The 21,113-nt window shown below is 43.1% G+C and overlaps 1 protein-coding gene across 1 annotated transcript in view; it reads right to left on the bottom strand.

Moving 5' to 3' along the window:
- Nucleotides 1–17,652, bottom strand: part of LOC112415208 (microcephalin-like) — a 98,091-nt gene extending 80,439 nt beyond the window's left edge. The window contains exons 1-3 of the mRNA XM_024768070.1: nt 17,581–17,652; nt 16,476–16,567; nt 13,326–13,444 (exon numbers count right to left, since the gene is read on the bottom strand). Coding sequence (XP_024623838.1) covers nt 13,326–13,444; nt 16,476–16,567; nt 17,581–17,620 — 251 coding nt within the window. The 5' untranslated portion in view covers nt 17,621–17,652. The remainder of the gene's footprint in view (nt 1–13,325; nt 13,445–16,475; nt 16,568–17,580) is intronic.
- Between the last annotated feature and the right edge of the window lie 3,461 nt (nt 17,653–21,113).

Here is a 21,113-nt window from a genome sequence, read left to right as displayed (position 1 = left end):
ACCTTTGTCAAAGTTCAGTGAACTATATACTTAAAATGGAAATATTTCATCTTATGAAAATCATTTTTATAAAGTTGATTTTTAAAAAACCAACTAATCACCGAAGCCTGTAGGAAGCCTACAGTTAAGAGCTGGGCAGAATTACAGATCTAATGAAAAGAGATGAGAAACGGGCAGCGAGGATGGAGAAGACCAGGAGAGAGAGGTTTCTTAAGGATGCCTCTTTTTTTAAAAAACCCTTTGATTTTACCAATTTCTGCCTCAAGCAGTGTTTACCAGCTCCCCCCACTCCGGAGAAATGTCACCCATTTTCCACTGATATAAGCAACAAAGTAGCCAAAAAGGGGTGGCCGGAAGCACCCGGATAGAAGACTCAGATGGGAAGACCTGGGATCATCCCATCATCACCGAGACGACGGGAAAGTTATAACCGGCAGCGTCATGAGGCTCAGTCAGCTCCTGAGAAGCCTCACTCCAGCCTGGTGGGGAAGCAGTACCTTCCCCCCCACTGAACGACTGAGGAAACTGAGGCTCACACAAGACCATCTGCCCGAGTTTACAGAACCACCGGTCTCCTCTACGAGTCAGTAACCTGGAAAGGCTCGCCCCATCGGGCTGGAGGTGCGCCTGACCCCAGACTCCCGACCACCCGCCCCCACGGGGTAGGATGGAGCCTGGCGTGGACTTACTCCCTGAACCCACTCGGTTGAACGTCGGTCCTTCCACGATACAAACATAACCTGCACCCACACGCGGAGGAAAATGTTGAAGCCTCTACCTCGAAACGACGTTTATCAGGCACTCAATCAAAATCTACTGAATAAACAGAAAAAGCTCACCAGCTGCATTTCTGCTTTTCTTCAGAAATGTACAGTGATGACATCATCCCCCCATCTAGTGGTTAAGAAGAGAAGAGTTTCAAGAGATGCCCCTAAAAGCAGGACGAGCCTTCCGCCTCTGTTTTCTGGCTGCCACTCTCAGAGCCCTGGGCTCAGCCCAGCACGTGAGCCCTGCCCTGGGAAGTCCTGCCTGGGATCCGGGGCCGAGCGGTGGGACCTGCGGCACTGCCCGCCCTGCCTGCTCGGGACCCCGACGCCCGTCCCAACCTCAGGACCGGCCACCTCAAGCCCGGTCAGTAAGTCATTCAGCACAAGGGTCTTAATGCCCAGCAGAAGGGCAGGGCGCTAAGGGGAGACGAAACACCGGGACTACGGGGATGGCAACTTTGAGGGGGCGCCAGGCTCCAAGCACACAGTCCTGACAGAGGGTTCAGGTCTCGTCCCCACCCCTACCAGCGGCGCAGGGGAGAAGACGAGGGGTCACAGAAGTTCGGGGAGCAGCGCTGCGGGCAGAGCACCGACCGCCGACGGCGCACGCGGGGGGGAGTCGGCCCGGTGGGCGCCACAGCCCGTGGCCTGGATCCGCGCTCCAGGCTGCTTGCTGAAAAGCGATCAGAGGAGAGGCAGGATTTGACAAGGCCGTAAGGGGAGAAAAGAAGTTTAAGACCTGGATTCGAGGGAGGGGCACTGGAGGGGAAACACTGGAGCAGAGCACGGAGCAGCGCCAGCGGCGCCCAAGAGCTAGCGAAGGGTCCGGGTGCGCGTCCCTCGGGCGCCTGCGCGACGCGCACTGCAGCCAGCAGCTCGGCCCCCGGCCCGGCCCGGCCCGCCCCGCTGCGCCCGCCCGGCCAGGTCCCGGTCCCGGTCCTCTCCCAGGAGGGGGCACGTCACTATGCCCACCGCTGCTCACCGATCTTCAAATGAGAGCGTGTGCATGCCGGGGAGACATGAACGCCTTCCGAACAGGAACCGGACAGACGGCGAGAGTTTGCGGCTAGAAACTTTCCCAGCCCCACCCCCGCTAGGTTCCTCCTGAGGACTGCCTTGAGGCCTCGGTTCCCGAAGGCCCGCTGCTCTCCACGCGCAGCCCCGACTGCCCAGGCCACGCTGAACCCCGCGGTCCCTCCGCCAGGAGCCTCCGGACGCCCACCCCGGGGCCTTTGGATTTGCCGGTAAAAGGCCAACCACCTCCATCCTGAACCGTATCAGAGAACATGCTGGGGAAATAAAAACCCCTGGCACAAAGTAGGGACCATTTATGTGACTTTTGTGATGACCCGCCTTAATTTGTCAAATCCCAGTACACGTGCCTTGGTCTATCACAAATACTTCTGTCAACAGTGAAATAAGGCTTTAAAGCAAAGTATCCTGGCCAGGGCTGAAGTGCAGACCCCTGTCGAGTGGGGTGGGCACGACTGCCTTCTCCGCCTGCCAAGTGCTGCGTCAAATGCGGCGCAGACCAGGGGGCACCCAGGACAGCAGAGCACGTGTCTGGTGCCCAAGTGGCCTTTCCCCCGCGTGTGTCAAACAGCAAAACCGCTTCGCAGTGCCATGTCATGAGCTGGCAGGAAAGGCAGCTTTGGGCTGGAATCGCAGGTATCCGTGGGAACTCACTGACTCGCTATACGTGGATGGCTGCAGAAACAAATGCATGGCACCGATACAGGTACATATCACCAACTCTGCCCACAAGAAGGCGTGGGACCAGCACCCCTTGGCAATGAGCATGCCTACCACCCAGATTTTGGACTCAAGTACTATTTTTCCACTAAAAGGAACCAGGGCTCCTTGGAGAAAAGGCTGCATGCAGGGCCGGGAAAGAGAACGCACAAGCTGAGCCTGGACTAAATTGTGCCAGAAGAGAAGTGTTCAGGGAATGATGGAGAAATGATAAAATAATGACAATGACAAAAGTCAACTTGAACAGGCTACCACTGGCCAATGGAGGACAATTCAAACCTTAAAAGGAACAATGATAGTAATGGATTATAACCCACTGGATAAAGTACAGACACACACAATGTGATGAGGGAGAGTTATTTACAGAGTGTGAAAGTCCCTCCGTCAAAAGCCACACTGACTAATTGCCAAGGGGGCATATTCACCCCAGTGGAGCAGCCTGGAAGGCACCACCATCATAGAGAGGAAACACCCATCACCAGTCCCAGGTCATCCCTGCAAGACACAGAACGTGGATCATCTCACCAGGAAACACCAGACACTCCCCGACTCAGTCCCATTCGTAGCCTTCAGCAGCATCAAAGGCAGGAAAGCCGAAGACAGGCCGAGGAAGGGCTCCACGGGGAGAAAGACGGGGAGACGCAACAACCAGACACAATGTGGGTTTCTGGGGTGGAGTCGACGGCTGTCAGGTGTGTGACCGGAACAGCCGGTGAGATCAGCGTGGACGGCCGCATTGTGGTTGTGCAAGGAAACATGCTTGTGTGTAGGAAGCACTAAAGGCAGGTGTGAGGGGCGGACTCTCAAACACGTAGGGATGTCGCCTGAGAACTGTGTCCCCAGTTATGTTTCTCTGTGACTGTTTAAAAAATGTAACTTCAAAAACCTTCTCCAACTGAACTTAGAGGTGATGGTCAAGCTGACCTTCATTCCTTTCACCTTTATTTCTTCTCCCTTCAATATGGAAAAGTGTGTCCAAAGAAAACATCAGAATTTTATCAACTGCAGTTACAGCTGTCTGCTCTTAGAAAGAACACACCCAGAAATAACCCAACAAAATGGGATTCTAGTGACACCTAGTGACCTTATGTATTTCATGAAAGTTCACATCCTCAGTGGAAAACACGAGCAATGGTCTGCACAGGCAGTTAACGAAAGAACGGATACATGACACAAAAAATAAAGGTCAGCTTGGCTGTTACCTCCAAGTTCTGTCAAAGGAAGTTCAAGCTCACTAAAAACCAAGGCAATGCAAATGAAATCAACTTTATCATTTCACCTGCCAAGTAGGAAAGATTAAAAAGTCTGATAACTCACACTGCTAGAAAGAAAGGAATTTGGCACGTTCTTTCCAGAATGTAACTTGATAGCATCTATCAAAAGCTTAACTCTGTAAGCCCTCTGAACCCAAAAGTCCATTTTTGGAATTTAAACCTATGGAAAGACTTATACCTCTGCAAGAAAGTAATGTACACAAAGGTTCAATGTTGCTCTATTTCTGATTGGAAAGAAAAAGAAGAAAGAAATGGAAAACTTCATACTCATTAATAGGAGATAGGTTACATAAATTACTGGGTATCTATTACAAAAGACCAATATATGTTTTAAAAATCAAGATATACCTCTACGTAAAAACATGGGAAAATGTTCTTTCTTATACTGTTAACTAAAAAAGCATATGTGCATTCCATGAAAAAAAAAAACCTACTTATTTACTTGGATGTATATATATAAATGTGAGTGTATACATGCACGATTACACATTTTTTATATGCTCAGTAAAAAACATTCTGAAACTATATACTCCAAATTCTCAATGGTAGGTTTCCCCGAACTGAGGGGAGTGCTGGAAGATAAGGCATAAGGTAGATTAAGTAGGGATTTTTCACTTTAAAAATAGCACACATTTAAATATATTTAATTCAAAAGAAAGTCCGTTTTCAAGATAGCAGAAGGAAATCTAAAAATCAGTAATTAATTGTACATAATAGTTAAAATCTGATTGTGTTACAACAAACAATAATAAACAAGAAAGAAAAGAATTTGTATTAAAAATGTGATTAAATTCACTTTTAAAGAGACCTTAGGAGATTGCCTTCAGGTACAGTTACAGTTATTTTGTAGTTTCTATGAGCCCCTTGAGCTAAGCAGTGGCAGAGATGAGAAAGGGGGCAGAGAGGAAGGAAATTAGGGAACAGACCAGCAAAGGAACAGGATAGCAGGAGAAAAACTGTTGGTGAGAGGTTCCATGTCAGGACTGGCTGGAGGCCTCACTTCAGGACAGGAGTGCCCAGCTGTCAGGTTACATGTTCGTCCAAGCTTCTCCATTAACTTCAAGCTTTCAGTAAAGGTCTATTTTTCTGTACCCACGTATCCATACAACCTTTTACTTGTAGCTCTGATATCTCCTCTGTTCATCAGTTGTTGGGACAAATACTTCCTGAGCACCTACTATGCGTTAGGTGCTTAGTGGAAACACAACTACAGAAGACGACAAACACGGAGGTTGTGCGTACAGTTTACTTCATAATGGAAAGACCAAAATGCATGATTTGGTAGGTAGACAGACACACAAATGAACGAATAAGTTATACCAGCACAAAAGAGAGTAACAAAGGGGGCTCTACTATAGATGGGAGGACACAGAGAGCACTTCAGGGAAGGTGACCCTGAAATGGGACACATATGAAGGAGCTGAGGCCAAAACAGGGTGAAGCAGGAGGAGAAGGAAGCAGAGTCAAAATGGTTGAAATAAAAAGCAGGTAAAGGAGGACCAACATACATATAATTTAAGCCCTTGAAGAAGAAAAGCAAAGCAATGGAACAGAGTAATACTTAAATCATCCAAGAAAAATTTTCAGAAATAAAGACCTGAATCTCTTGAAAAGGCCAATCTAGAATTAGAATGATCAACTGGATCAATTAGAGACACAGTAAGAAAAGACCATTAAACTTTAAAAGAAAAAAAACAAATCCTTACAGCCCCCAAGCAGAAAGAATAATTTACAAGGAGAAAAAAATTAGACTGGCACCAGATGCTTCAAAAAGAACATACTAAGTTCCACGGTATTTATTCCTAACAAACCAAATCTCCCACAAATAAATACACTATAAACTATAAGCCACACATTCTGGAAATATCAAAAAAACCCTCCAACTACCAGAAGACTTTGGAGGCTAGGGAAAAACAAAAACAAGCAAATTTTGAAAGGAAGCAAAAAAAAAAAATCTGAGGCTTTACCACAGTTTCTGGGGCTTTACCCTGAAGTAAAACACGACAGTTTCTATGGCAGTGGTAGTGATGGGCAGCTGCTGTCTTGGCCAAAGGAACTGGGGACAAAGAGCCTGGGCAGCTAAGGCCACCAGGAAATGATGCAAGGATCCAGGAAGCAAAAAACCAGAGAAGGGGCACCTCAGATTCTGAGCATGAAGTCCAAGTCCCTGGCTGACCCCTGATCTACTGTCCATGGGGCAAACAAATATGCCTGCAGCTAAGGCTTGAACGGAACAAATCCAAGCAATGCCCAGCACAGGCTGTAAAATGCCAGTGCACAGTTTACAGCTAAACAATTCAACTGCTTTTGCTAAAACAAAGTCAATACCCTTTGGCGTAACAGAAGAGAAACCAGACTCTATATAACATTTACAATGCCCAAAATACAACCCTAAGTTGTTTTACGGAAGAGTCAGGAAAATGTGACACATTCTCAAGGAAAAAACAATCAACAGCCACCAACCTCAAGATGCCGAAACGACCAGACAAGGAATGGTTATAACTATCCTCCACCAGGGAATGGAAGATACGCTTTTAATGAAAGACAGAGAAAGCAAAGACAGGAAATCTCAGCTGAAAAACAAAACATATAAACACAAAAAAGAACCAAGTGGAAATGTCAGAACTGAAAAATATCTGAAATACATTTAATTAATGGACTTAATAACAGAATGGAATTGATGGAAAAAAGAGTCAATGAAATTGAAGAAAGATCAACTTGGAGAGAAAAAAGATGACTGAAAAACAATAAACAAAAACCAGGGCATTAGGGACAAGTGGGAAAATTTCAAAAACTTTATCACACAGAAGGGACTGGCAAACCATGGCCCGCAGGCCACCCGGCCCACCACAACGTTTTATAATAAAGTTTTACTGCAACACAGCCACACCCATTTGTTTGTTCCTCTCCAGGGTTCTTTCCACACCAGGGCAGGGAGCAGCTGAATAAAGACTATGCGGCCCACAAAGTCTAAAATATTTACCATCTGCCCCTTTACAGAAAAACTTGGCCAATTCCTGATATGCAGCTAGAGTAGTACCAGAAAAACAGGCAGGAAAGATATTGAAGAAACAACGGCCCAAACTAATCATGTTTTTAGAAAAAAAATGTATAACCTCATACATTAAAAAACTCAGCAAAATCTTAACAGAGTAAGTTAAAAAACACCACACTTAGACACTGAAACTTCTGAAAACCAAAGATAAGGAGAAAAACTTGAAAGAAGCCAGAGATAAAGAACACATTACTTACAACGCAGAAATTATTTGAAAGACTACAGGCTTCTCATGAGATACCAGAGGAGAGAAGACTCTGGGAAAACACCTTTAAGCAGTTGGGGGGGAAAAAAAAAAAAACTGTCACCCTGGAATTCTATATCCACTGAGAATACTATTCACAAATGATGATGGAATAAGGACATTTTCAGATGGAGAAAACCATGGAAACCTACTGTCATCTGATGAAAAGAAATGCTCGACTGCCAGAACTGAAGGGAGAAATAAACAATTTAACATTAACATTTGGAGACTTCAATACCCCAATTAGTAACGGATAGAAATGGGACTTCCCTGGTGGCGCAGTGGTTAAGAATCCGCCTGCCAAGGCAGGGGACACGGGCTTGAGCCCTGGTCAGGGAAGATCCCACAGGCGCGGAGCAACTAAGCCCGTGTGTCACAACTACTGAGCCTGCGCTCTAGAGCCCACGAGCCACAACTACTGAAGCCCATGCGCCTAGAGCCCATGCTCCACAACAAGAGAAGCCACCGCAATGAGAAGCCTGTGCACCGCAATGAAGAGTAGCCCCCGCTCGCCGCAACTAGAGAAAGCCCGCATGCAGCAACGAAGACCTAATGAAGCCAAAAATAAATAAATAAATATATTTTTTAAAAAATAGAACTAAACAGACCAAGAAACAAACAAGAAACTTAGAGAAAGCCCGCATGCAGAAACGAAGACCTAATGAAGCCATAAATAAATAAATACATACATTTTAAAAAATAGCACTAAACAGATCAAGAAACAAACAAGAAACTTAGAAAACAGTATAAACCAACTGGATCTAACAGACATCTATATATGGAACATTCCATCCACAACAACAGAATGAATACACATTCTTATCAAGTACACATACAACATTCTCTGGGCCGGATCAAATGTTAGGGCATAAAAACAAGTCTCAACTACTTTAAAAAAAAGAACTGAAATAATATAAAATATGTTTTCTACCCATAACAGAATGAAATTAGATACCAAAAACATAATGAACTTTGGAAGGCTCACAAATATGTAGAAATTAAACAAGAAGCTACAAAATAACGAATGGGTCAAAGAAGAAATCACAAGAAAAAATGGTAAATACTTTGAAATAATTGAAAACATAAATATAATATACCAAATTTCAAGAGATGCAGCTAGAGCAGTGCTCAGAAGGAAATTTATAACTATAAACACATATTTAAAAAGACTTAAGATTTCAAATGAATAATCTAATGCTCTACCTAAAGAACTAAGCAAACTGAACCCAAAACAAGCAGAAAGAAGGAAATAATAATTATAGTGGAAATTTTAAAAGTACAGAAAAACAATGGAGAAACATCAACAAACCAAAAGTTGGTTCTTTGACAAGATCAGTGAAACTGACAAGCCTTTAGCTTAGACTGATCAAGACAAAAAGAAGTGATTACTAAAATCAAGAATGATTTTGGTTTTTTTTTTAAGGTCACTACTGACCTTATCAAAATAAAAAGGATTATTACAGAATACTACAAACGAGTACATGCCAACAAATTAGACAACCTAGATGAAGTGAACACATCTTAGAAAGACACAAACTACTCAAACTGACTCAAGAAATAGAAAATGTGAATAAACCTATAACAAGAGATTGAATTAATAATCAATAACCTTCCCACAAAAACAAGCCCAGGCCCTGATGGCTTCACTGAAATTCTACCAAATGCTTGAAGAATTAACATCAATTCTTACAAACTTCAAAAGACAGAAGAACACATCCCAGCTCATTCTATGATGCCAATACTGCCTGACACCAAAACCAGAAAAAGTCATCACAAGTATTGACCAATATCCCTTATGAATACAGATGCAAAAATAAAAGTACTAGCAAATTGATCCAGCAATTAAAAACAAACGTATACAACATAACCAAGCAGGATTTATCCAAGGAATGCAAGATTGGTTCACCATATAAAATCAATCAATCTAATACACCACATTAATGGAATGAATGAAAAAATACCCACATGAATATTTCAATAATTGCAAAAAGAGAATTTGACAAAAATCCAACATCCTTTAATGATAAACAAACAAACCGAAACAAACAAACAAAAAAAACTAGGAATAGAAGGAAACTTCCTCAACCTGACAAAGGGCATCTATAAAAAAATAAAATCCAAAGTTAACATCTCACTTAATAGAGAAACACAGAAAGCTTTTCTCCAAAGACTGGGAGCAAGACAAGGATGGTTACTCTCACCACTTCTATCCAACATCGTGCTGGAGATTAGGGTCAGGGCAATTAGAAAAGAAAAGGAAATATACGGCATCCAGATTGGAAAGGAAGAAGTAAAGCTATCTCTATATACAGATTACACAACACTGTATACAGAAAATCCCAAGGAAATCACAAAAACACTTTGAGCTAATAAACAAGTTCAGAAAACTTGCAGAATACAAGATCAACATACAAAAGTCAGTTACATTTCTATATTTTAACAACTAAACAATGAAACAATTCCATTTATAATAGCATCAAAAAGAAAAAAAATTATGAATAAATTTAACCTAAGAGGTGTAAGGTTTGCACCCTGAAAACTACAAGGCATCACTGAAAGATATTAGACAGCCAAAAAAATGAAAACACATCCAATGGCCATGGATTGCAAGATTAAATACTGTTAAGATGGCAACACCTACCTAATTAAAGACTCAATGCAATCTCTATCAAATATTAGTTGCCCTTTGCTTCTCCCTGAAGTTGAAGCTAATCCTAAAATTCATACAGAAATGCAAGGGAATTGGAAGAGGCAACCAATCTTGAAAAATCAAAATTGGAGGAGCCACACTTCCCAACTTCAAAGCTTACAGTAAAGCTACAGGAATCAAGACTGTGGTGCTGGCATAAAGATACACACAGATCAATGAAACAGAATTGAGAATCCAGATATAAACCCATGTATCTATGGTCAATTAATTTTCAGCAAGGGTACCAAGACAATTGAATGGGGAAAGAACAGTCTATTCAACAAACAGTGCTGGGAAAACTGGACAACCACATGCAAAACAGTGAAGGTGAAGCCTTACCTCACACCATGTGCAAAAATTAACTCAAGTATAACTGCAGACCTAAATGTAAGGATAAAACTATAAAACTGAGAAGAAAGCATAGGTGTACATCTTTACGTCCTGGGATTAGGCAATGATTTCTAGGATGTGACATTTAAAACACAAGCAACAAAAGAAAAAAATAGTCACAATGGACTTAAGAAAAAATTTTTAAACTTCCGTGCTTCAAAGGATATCAACAAGAAAGTGAAAAAATAACCCACAGTTATATCCAGGATAAAGAGCTCTTACAACTCAACAAGAAAAATAACCCAGTTTAAAAAAAATGGACGAAGTATTTGAATAGACATTTCTCCAGATATGCAAAAAGCCAGTAAAACCACGAGAAGCGGCTCAACATCTCTGCTCATTAAGGAAATACAAATTCAAAACTACCGTGAGATACCACTTCACATTCACGACAATGCCTGTAAACATGAAAGAGGGATAAAAACCCTCATACATTACTGGTGGGAGTGTAAAATGATGCATCCAATCCAAAAAGTAGTTTGGCAGTTCCTCAAAAAGCTAAACAAGCAGTGTCCATGCGACTCATCAATTTCATTCCTAGGTGCATATATATCCAAGAGGATTGCAAGTATATATTCACACAAAAACGTGTACACAAATGTTCATAGCAGCATTACTCTCAATAGCTAAAAAGTGCAAATAACCCAAAGGTCCACCTGCTGAAGATAAGCAAAACATGGTACATCCTTATAATGCAGCCACTCAAAGGAATAAAGTACTGACACAGGCTACAACACGAATGAACCTCCAAAACGTATGCCAAGTGAAAGAAGCTGAACATAAAAAGCCACATATCGTACGATTACACTTACATGAAATGTCCAGAATAAGCAAATTCAGAGAGACAAAGTGTAGATTAGTGGTTGCCAGGGGGTGCGGCTGAGGGGACAATGGGGAGTGACTGCTAATGGCTATGGAGCTTATTCTGGAGTGACACAAATGTTCCTGAATTAGGCAGTGGAAACTGCTACAAATCTTTGTGAACAGAATATATTAAAAACCACTGAACTATACACTCAAAGGGTGAGTTTTACGGTATGTGGACTTTATCTTAATTAAAAAAAAGAAGAAATACCAAACATAATAATTCACACTGAAAGGAAATAAGACCAGAAGACACTCAGATCCTCAGAAATGAAGAGCAAGCATAAATACACAGATAAATACGAGAGAATTTTTTCTCTTAGTTTACTTAAAATACAGACAACTGTTGAAAGCACAATGACAACACTGCCATATAGACGTGCATATGCATACAGATGTGATACATGTGACAACAGTGACACAAAGGATGGCAGGGCAGAATTACCAGGTTTCTACATTTTATGTGACGTGGTACAATATTAAGTCTAAGTAGACTCAGAAGTTAAGGATCCATTTTGTAATCCCTAAAGCAATCACTAAAAATAAAAAAGAGAATGGAAAGAGTTTTAGTTTAAAAACTAACAGATCAAATAATCCAAAGTAGGGAAGGAAAAGGGAAGAAAGGAACAAATATATTTCCCGCCTTTGCTCGAAAGGCCAAGAAGCCATGATACTCCCTGGCCGCGAGACCACCAGCACCACATCTTAGTCTCTGATACTATTCCCCACTCAAAGGAATCACGGTCTTTGCAGAAATGGCTGGCGCCAAGGCTGGGGTAGGGCAGGTACAAGGTGTCAGACGGGACACGTCACAGTGACACAAGAATCAGCTGAAGGGGCTCCCTCTACCCAAAACTGAACGATCTGAGCACCAAACAGACAGGAATGAACTACAAGCCACTGAAAACTACAGGAACCCGGCAGGTGACACTAATCAGTTAACCAACCAGCGTGGGAGAAGAGCACGCTCTTTACTACGGTACACAGCTGGGCACAGCCGGGGGAACAGGAGGAAGTGCTAACTTGGAAAAGAGTCGCCTTGGAAGATTCAGAGTTAAGGTTGGTTCAGGCAAGAATCATCACCGACGCTACACCTGGGGGGCAGGGGGAGCAGAAGGTCTGCATGATCTTAAACCGCCTTCCCACAGGTAGCTTATCAGTCTCAAGGGAAACAACAGCCATTACACAGTGGAAAAAGCAGCAAACAGCTTGCCAGGCGACCAAAATTAAGATGCGGATGAACACTGCAGGTCTCTGGGTAGGCACACCTCAATCGTGGAGCCTTCTGGGTGGGAAACCATAACCTGGGTCTAAACACGGGGCACAGGTCACATCCAAAATGAAGAACATCTCATTTTAAACAAAAGGGTGAGGCTGGAGTTTTCAAAACTGCCCAGGCCACAGAAGATAAAGAAATGGAATCAATGGCCACGCCTTACTGTTAAAGTTTTTTAATTAATAGCCTTTATTCTTCTAGAGCAGCTTTACACATCAACAGCCAAAGTCTATGCCTTCCTTATATTTTACATCACTGCTTTCATGTAAACTCTAATTTTCTAGAAAAGCAGCAGTATGACTCCTTTACATCTGGATTTCAGGGAACTCGATTTATATCATCTGAAACCCCACTACCTCTGACCTCAACCTCCTCCTAAGCTTCCTCTCGACCACTCCTGTATGGGCTCAATTGTGTCCCTCAAGTTCACATGAAGTCCTAACCCCCCAGTACCATAGGACGTGACTGTAGTTGGAAATGGGGCCTTTAAAGAGACAGTGAAGGTTAAATGAGTCACTGGGGTGGGCCCTAACCCAGTGGGACTCGTGTCCTTATAAGAAGAGGAGATGAGGGCAAAGAAACACGCAGACCAGGTGAAGACACAGAAATAAGATGGCCATCAGCAAGCCAAGGGGAGGCCTCATAAGAAACCAACCCTGTGGACACCTTCATCTTGGACTCCTAGCCTCCAGAACGGTGAGAAATAAATTTCTGCTGTTTAAGTCTGCAGTCTGTGGTATTGTTACAGCTGCCCTAGCAGACTAACACAATCTGCTTCCTTATTTTTTCCTGAATACACCACACATACCCCGTTCTCAGGGCCTCTGGGCAGGCTAGGAGTTATACCACACCCGTCTTGCAACTCAGGAAACTGAGGATGTTAAAAGACCCTAGTAATAGGCAGAGAAAAGATGGCAATCAAACTTTATCTGGTTCTGTGATTCATGCAAAATACCTCCACACTCTACCAATACTAGATAACTTGAAGGTAAAAAAACAAAAGAAATGACTTACTTTTCAACCCAGAGCACTGAGACGAGCTTCACGCCTCTCTTCCGCGCTTTGGCCCAGGTGCTCTGGTACCCGTCTTTGAACACGACGTGAGTTACTTGTTTGTTGAAAGTTTTTGAAACCTGCAGACAAAATGCAGAAAACTAAAGTTAAAGTACTGTTATACCATTTGCACAGTTTCTTAAGTACAAGCCAGTGTCACTCCTGTGACACTGCATTTGCAAAAAAATAAGCAACAAAATAATTAGCAAAGAGTATCAAAGTATAAAAAAGATAATACATTCCTACCACTTGAGTTTATTCCAGGACTGCAAAGTTGGTTAACAACAAAAATTCAATCATTATTATTTACTACATTAACAAAGTAAAAGAGAAAAATCACAACCATCTCAATATATGCCAAAAACGCATTAAAGTTAAAAAGTTTATTCATGAGGAAAATTCATAGTAAATTAGGATCTGAAAGTTGGTACAAAACTGCATGATGGGAAATGCTAAAAGCGTTCCATTGAGAAGAGGATCCAGATGAGGATGCCTGGTATCTCCATTCTATTCAACTGGCCCCAGCCAGTGCAGGATGGCAAGCAAAGGAAAAAAAAAGTGTTAGGATTGGAGAACAGAAATAAAACAGTCCTTTGCACACTGTTAACATCCCCAAAACGCCACAGAATTCATAAATGAGTTTGTGAGAAACTCACTGAGAAAACTTACCGTTTTCTGGACACAAGGTGATTATGAAAAAACGAACTGTTTCTATATAACAGTGGCAGTCAGAAAAACGAATTCAAAAGATACCATTTATGACAGCATCAAAAACAACCGGAGAAAATTATAAACATTACTGAAAAAAAAGAAACCCAAATCAACAAAGGCATACATCATGTTCATGGGTTAGAAGATGCCATTTTATAAAAATGTCAGTTCTCTCCGTACTAGTCTGTTGTTATCAATCCAATACCAATCAAAATCCCCAAAAAGCTTTATGTTGTAAACGGATAAACTGACTCTAAAATGTATTTGGAAAGGCAAAAGGCTAAGAATAGCGAGGACACCTTGAAGAACAAGGGGAAGACTTATGAAGAGTTATGATAAAGAGTAATTAAGACAGGGTGGTTTGTCGTGAGAACAGACTATATGGACACGGAAACATGGTTACCTGACTGATGACAAAGGTGTTACTGTGTAGCCTGGCTAAAGGACAGTCCTTTCAATCAGGAGTGTTGAGATGAATGACCACCCACATGGGAAAAAATGAAACTACTTCACACCATACGCAAAAATTTAAATCTAAATGTGAAAGGCAAAATGATAAAGCTTCTGGAAAATAACAGAGGAGAAAAATCCTCATAACCTCGGTGGAGAAACAAATTTTTTTACTACTAGATACACACACAAAAGCTCACCATAGAGAATAAACTACTTTACAATTATCATCAAAAGACACCGTTAAGAAGGTGAAAAGGCAAGCCACAGAGTGACAGAAAATACTGCAATTCACATGGCTGACAAAGGGGTCAACGGAGAAATACAGAGAATGCTTACAAATCAAGAAGAAAAAGAAAAACCCAATGGAAATATGAGCTGGAGACTTGAACAGGGTTTTCAAAGTAAATATGTGAAGATGTGCAGGAAAATGCAAATTTAAACCAGCATGCTATGCCCAGAAATGCACCGGGATGACTGAAGGTAAAGACAGACCTAACCAAGCAGATACAGCAGCGGAGCTTTTATATGCTGGCAGAATGATAAACCGATTCAACTACTGTAGAAAAATGCTAGGAAATCACTGATAGTTTTCTAAGATGTGACTAACAGTCTTCCATCACACAGAAGTGTCCTTGTTCTTAAAGATGCAGACGAAATATACTTAGGGGCAAATTATGCTACCTGCAACCTACTTCCAAATAGCTGAGGAAAAAAATACACATATAAATATACTGTTTAAGACAGAGTCAAAGCAAGTATGTAAAGATGTTAACTGCTGGATCTATGTTCACTGCACTATTCTTTCAATTTTTCTATTTGAAAATTTTCTAAATAAAGGCGAAAAAAAAAGATTCAAGAGATCTAAGACCTTAATACTACTCTCAAAAGCCATTTTGCCAATTCCTGTGTTCCACGGCTTTTTTTCTCAGCCACAATAACACGTGTAGCCCAAGTCTGCGGTCGGTATCATCAGGTGGAAACTCTCCCCGATTCCTACCTTCCAGTGTCAGAAAAAAGGTGTCTTCTCAGGTTCACAAGCAAGCCCCGCCCTGCATTCTGACTGTCCTCCACCCTAATCTGCTCTTGGCCTTTACATCCGGTCTCGTCAGGGCATGGACCAGGGCGAGTCAAAGGAAATTCGGGAGCACACACGCTCTGCCTGACGGTGAATGCCGCCTTGCAGTTTCCCTGATGTCCTGGCTTCACCCTAATCCCTGCCCTGCTACCATATTAATCTCTCCCTTCGCCAGCCTATCGGCCACCCTCCCCCAAATCCCAACGTCCACACACACACAAATAAACTCTGTTCACAGCTGAACTCACTCAGAGAGCGTCTGCCTTCACCATCTCCATTCCTCGGGTCTCCACGATTCCCGGGCTAATTTCCACCCGCTTCACCCAGTTCCCTGAAAACTGCGATACGCCCAACACTGACCTTCCAGTTCTCAAGCCTGAATACTTCCCAATCTTAACTTTTCTTAAGATTCTATAGTGTTTTAAAATTCCATCTTTGAAGCCCATCCCTCCTCCAACTTCCAGGCTTGTTTTCTGGATTCTCCTGGCATCCTTCTCCGCCTGGTTCCATGGCTCCCACCGCCAGCCCTTGAAATACTAAATAGGCTCCATCTGCAGCACTTTTCATGCTAACCACCTGGGTCGTCACCACACCAGTGGCTTCACCTGACCCTTAAGGCCTTGACGCCTAAACCACTATCTCTAGCCCTGAAAATCTCAAGCTCCGGATCTGTACATCCAAATGTCTATCAGATACTTCCATCCAATATACCCCAAATCCACCATGGCTTTCTTCCTCCTCCTGCCATTTACCCACTGTCTTCTTTGTCCTTCGTGTTCTAAGTCAAAACTCTCAAAATAAGAAAATGCAAGTAGATCTCCGTATGTTTCAGAGGGCTGTCAGATGCGGCGCTGGTAAAATGAATTTCCTACCTTTGCCCCCATGTCCGCAAGTTGATTTGTAAATGTCTTTGAATAATTTTCTGTTCCACTGGCTGACCACACTTCTACATACGCCACAACATCTGAAAATAAACAGATACTAGTGTGAAATATATCTGATATTCCAGCATACCTCGCCCAAGGATTTCGATATTTTTCTCTTGTTCTATTTACATTCAAATGTAAGTTTTACATTTCTTCTGTTAAAAGCCTATTCAAAATAATATTAGTGCTATTAGAGTTTTTAAAATTTCAAGGGGGAAACAACTTTACCCATACACACGTCACCGTTTACATTCTCAACTGGATGGTCTTCCCAAATTCCTTAAAACCAAAGCCTAACTTCTTCTAGTGCAAGAGCCTGTTTTCTGTAAAGAGCCAGAGAGCAAACACCTGAGGCTCTGAGGGCCATATAGCCACTCAACTTCATGGCTGTCGCACAAAAGCAGCCAAAGACAACACATTAATGGGCAAGCGTAGCTGTGTTCCAACAAAACTTTATGAACAAGGCAGTCTGGGTTTGATATAATTTTCATCTGTCCTCCCGTCTTCTGCTCCCCCGCCCCCAGCCATGTAAAAAAGGCAAAAAGCGTTCTTCACTGGCAAGCCCTACATAAAACAAGCAGCAGGCAGGATCCAAGGGGCAGGGAGCGTAGTTGACTCGCGCCGCTCCGACCCTGATGCTCTCCAGGTGTGCCTGGAGGCGGTGATTGCTCACTCAGCGGTCGAGACGCCAACACTGACAAATGCACGCGAGGGGCGCTACCCTTTCTCCCCCAGATATCACTACTGCCCTCCCCCCAAACCCACCTGGTCAAAGACGCCAGAACCCAGAAAACGGTGAAAATCAAATCCACCCACGTCTCCCACCCCGCCGCGCCTCCGCACCGCCGGTCCCCCCGGACCGAACCCACGTGGGGCGACCCCGGCACTGGGCTCGGATACACACCCCACCCCACACGGGTGGTCCAGGCGCCGAGGCCGGGGACAGCCCCCCAGCCCCCGGGCCGACTTCCGGGAGGGCCGGGTTTCGGGCCCCGCGCGTCCCGCGAGCCCGGTACCCGTCCTTAAGCCGGCTCGACCCCCATCCGCTCACCTTTCAGGACGGGGCCCCCAAGGGTCCCGGGTGCCGCCATGAGGGGCGGCGGGGAGCTCGCCGCTGCTGAGCCGCGAGCCTGACGGAGCGGCGGCACTGAGCATGCGCAGCGCGGGCGCGCGCCGCTAAGCTCCTGCTGCGCGGAAATCCGTTGCTCCGCGTTTTCTAAGCCGCCGATGGAAGGCCGCGGTGGGGAAATAAGGCCCACCCTCGCGAGAAGTGGAGACAGGCTCTTCTCGCCCAGACTCGCATGCCCCGCAGGTCTACGCTGCGGGTCAGGTCACGCGCGGGGACCCCGGGTCTCCGATATCCGCACGGGGCCCCGGATCTTCGATTCCCGCCGGGGGCAGGGGGGCGTCCCTGTTGCCTGGCCGCCTCCTCGAGCTCTGCGGCCCGCAAATCCCGGAGCGGATGAATCCTGGCGGGAGTGGGCGAGCCCGACTCTCAGGAGCAGCCCAGCCGCCTGCCGCTCTGCCTCCGGGTTTCAAACCTCCCGCCCGCTCCCCTGCAAGCCCCGCCCCCGAGGGCTGTGCGCATGCGCCCCACGGGGAGACTGTCCCAGCCCCCAGCTTCCTGGCGGTGACGTTTAGGAAGGGGAAGGTCTTGGCCCCGTGTTCACAAGTTCTCTGTTTAATCTCCCTGAAACACCGAACTGGTTAATGGACTCATGCCGTATGTAGTGTAAAAAGTTTCATTTTCAATGACCTGAGTACCATCTTTGTGTTCTATCATGTAGGATAGAACTATCATATAGTCTATTCCCAAGCTTAAAGAAAATAGTAATCTTAAAGGGATTCCCTTATAACCAAATGGTTAGAAGAACAGGCTTCATTTTGAAATCAGACTGGACTTGGAGTTTGGAGGCTAATATCAGCCACTAACTAGCTATGAGATGTTGATGAGTTACTAACACTCTCCAAGCTTCATTTTCTCATAAAAAAGCAGTAATAATAGTAGAGATAACTAATGTTTAGCGAGCATTTATCATGTAAGTGATGTATGATCCAAGTTTAGATGTATTATCAAAGTTTATCCTCCCTATGAGGTAAGTGTTATTATATAGCACTTACATGTATTTCCTCCTGGATTCTCACTAAAACTTATTTTTATAGGCATTTATTATTGTAACCTGGAGACTAACAGTGGACTCCTCCTTTGCCCACCCCCCCCTTTACAATTAAAAAAGCTTTCTCTTTATACTTTGTGTCATTTGATGCTTACAATGGGCCCTGTTAGGTAGAAACTAAGCAATGTTATACAATTTATACCATAAGTAATCAGGTTCAAGAGAGGTTACCTGACTAGTCCAAGGCAACAAACAGCTAGTAACAGATGATGTTGGTTGGAACTGGAAACTATACAAGTTTAGTTCTTTCTACTACATCCAGTGGCAGGGTATGTGTACAAGAATATCAACCGCTCATCTTTCATTCATTCATTCATTCATTCATCCCTAGTTGTTATACCAGCTGTTAACAGGATCCAACGAGCCCACTGTGGTTCTAAAGAATCACCTTGAGTATATACAGCTCCCAAGCCCCACTTCCTGGACTCAAATCTCTGGTCAATAACTATATCACGATCACAAATTTTTGACCTAATAAACTCTACTCTGAGGAAATGGGGACACAGTCTACTTGGGAGTGTGAACTCAGCTCAAGAAGGAATAACAAATAACAAAAAGTGTTAAAATATGGGTAAATCTAAATGCACTTTGTCTAAATGACAATAACAAAAATGGATTGTATAAAACAATAATAATAGTCTCATGAGGTTAAAATACAGTGTACAGAAGTCCCCCCTTATCCGTAGTTTCAAGTTCCAAGGTTTTAGTTACCCTCTTCTGATTTGATTGACTACCTCTTCACATCAGGAGACTCTATCATCTAAGCTAAGTTGATGTACACCTCATCATTAAGAACAAAGTTAATTAAACTACTGGGTTCAAAGAAACGTGACCTTGACACTAATATAGTGTAGTTTTATTTTTTGTCATTGCATTTCTATTTGGGGGTTTTTAATAAAATAACCTAAAGAAAGGATCTAGTGAAGTCTAAAATAAGTTATCCGTGCTTCTACATTTTTGCTCTCTGCAAAAGGATCAAAGATGAAAGCTATTTTTCTCTGCCAATACTCACAATAAAAGGGATAAATACTTGAAAGCCCTTTATACACATTCAGGACAAAGGGAAGCTGAAAATATTGACTTTCGTGAGATGCACACTTCAGCTCAGCAGGTGGTAGGTTTTCAGAGGTTCCTTTCTGACAACTGACCACCTTTGGACAGGAATTGGGATGAGCCCATCTCTGAGAAATCCTGCAGACAAGTCAGATACAGGGCCCAGGTCTTCAGAAGGAAACCCTGGTGCCCCGGAGTCTGAAGTTCCCTCTGGAATCTTCCATTCTTTTTTTTTTTTTTTTTTAATTTATTTATTTTTGACTGTGTTGGGTCTTCATTGCTGTGCACAGTCTTTCTCTAGTTGTGGCGAGTGGAGGCTACTCTTCGTTGTGGTACGTGGGCTTCTCACTGCAGTGGCTTGTCTTGTTGCAGAGCGTGGGCTCTAGGTGTCGGGGCTTCAGTAGTTGTGGCACGTGGGCTCAGTAGTTGTGGCTCACGGGCTTAGTTGCTTCACGGCACGTCGGATCTTCTCGGACCAGGGCTCAAACTGTGTGTGTCGTGTTCCCTGCATTGGCAGGAGGGTTCTTAACCACTGCACCACCAGGGAAGCCCTGGAATCTTCCATTCTTAACAGCACTGCATCAACATTTAGGGCAGAAGTGGATCTGTTTTCCTAGGAGTTCATGAATTTCAAAGGTGAGGCACAGATTGCTGAGTTACATTTTCCTTTATGGTGTTTCTACGAAACAAAAAGAAAAAAGACAGTGGAGAGAGACTTGACTAGAACACATTAAATGTAGTAGAAAACTTTAAAACTTTATAATCTCCTAGTGAAAATATAAATCTCTAATTATTAGTATTAAAAGGGAATTTAGCATTTTCTTTAATAATAGCAAAATATGCTTTTCTTAAACTTAAAATTCTTAAAAATAAAGGTTTGATGTGTTCTAAAATGAAAATATTATTTGATGGTACAGAATAACTAACACGCTTGTCCTCAAAAACTTGAAAATATTGTAAAAACCATGGATACATGAATTAAGTGAATGACTGAAAAAGGAAGAAAGGGGGAAAAATGCAATGAAAAATTGAAGAACTGAAATGATTTGCAAGAACAATAATGAATTATTTTAGTTTTGTGTCTTGGTCATGTTTTACAGCAATAAAAATAGTACTTTATAGCTGACTGAATAAGTAATGTTCTTATCCTAATAAACTCAAATATGAGTTCAAATAAGAAGGATTTCTTACGAGCGGAGGGGAGTTTTTACCTAGACCAGCCACTTCGCTTAATTGCCAGGAAATACGTTGCTCATTATCGTTAATCCTCCCAGGATCTATGTAAAATTCAATCCGAAAAACCGAACGATACTGCCCTTCTGTGAGTAGAACAGATGAAACACAGTGAGACAGA

Source organism: Neophocaena asiaeorientalis, unplaced genomic scaffold (genome assembly GCF_003031525.2).
Source record: "Neophocaena asiaeorientalis asiaeorientalis breed wild unplaced genomic scaffold, Neophocaena_asiaeorientalis_V1.1 scaffold16, whole genome shotgun sequence".
Taxonomy (NCBI): domain Eukaryota; kingdom Metazoa; phylum Chordata; class Mammalia; order Artiodactyla; family Phocoenidae; genus Neophocaena; species Neophocaena asiaeorientalis.
The sequence above is the reverse complement of the archived record's forward strand: the minus strand, read 5'-3'. Positions and strand labels throughout refer to the sequence as shown.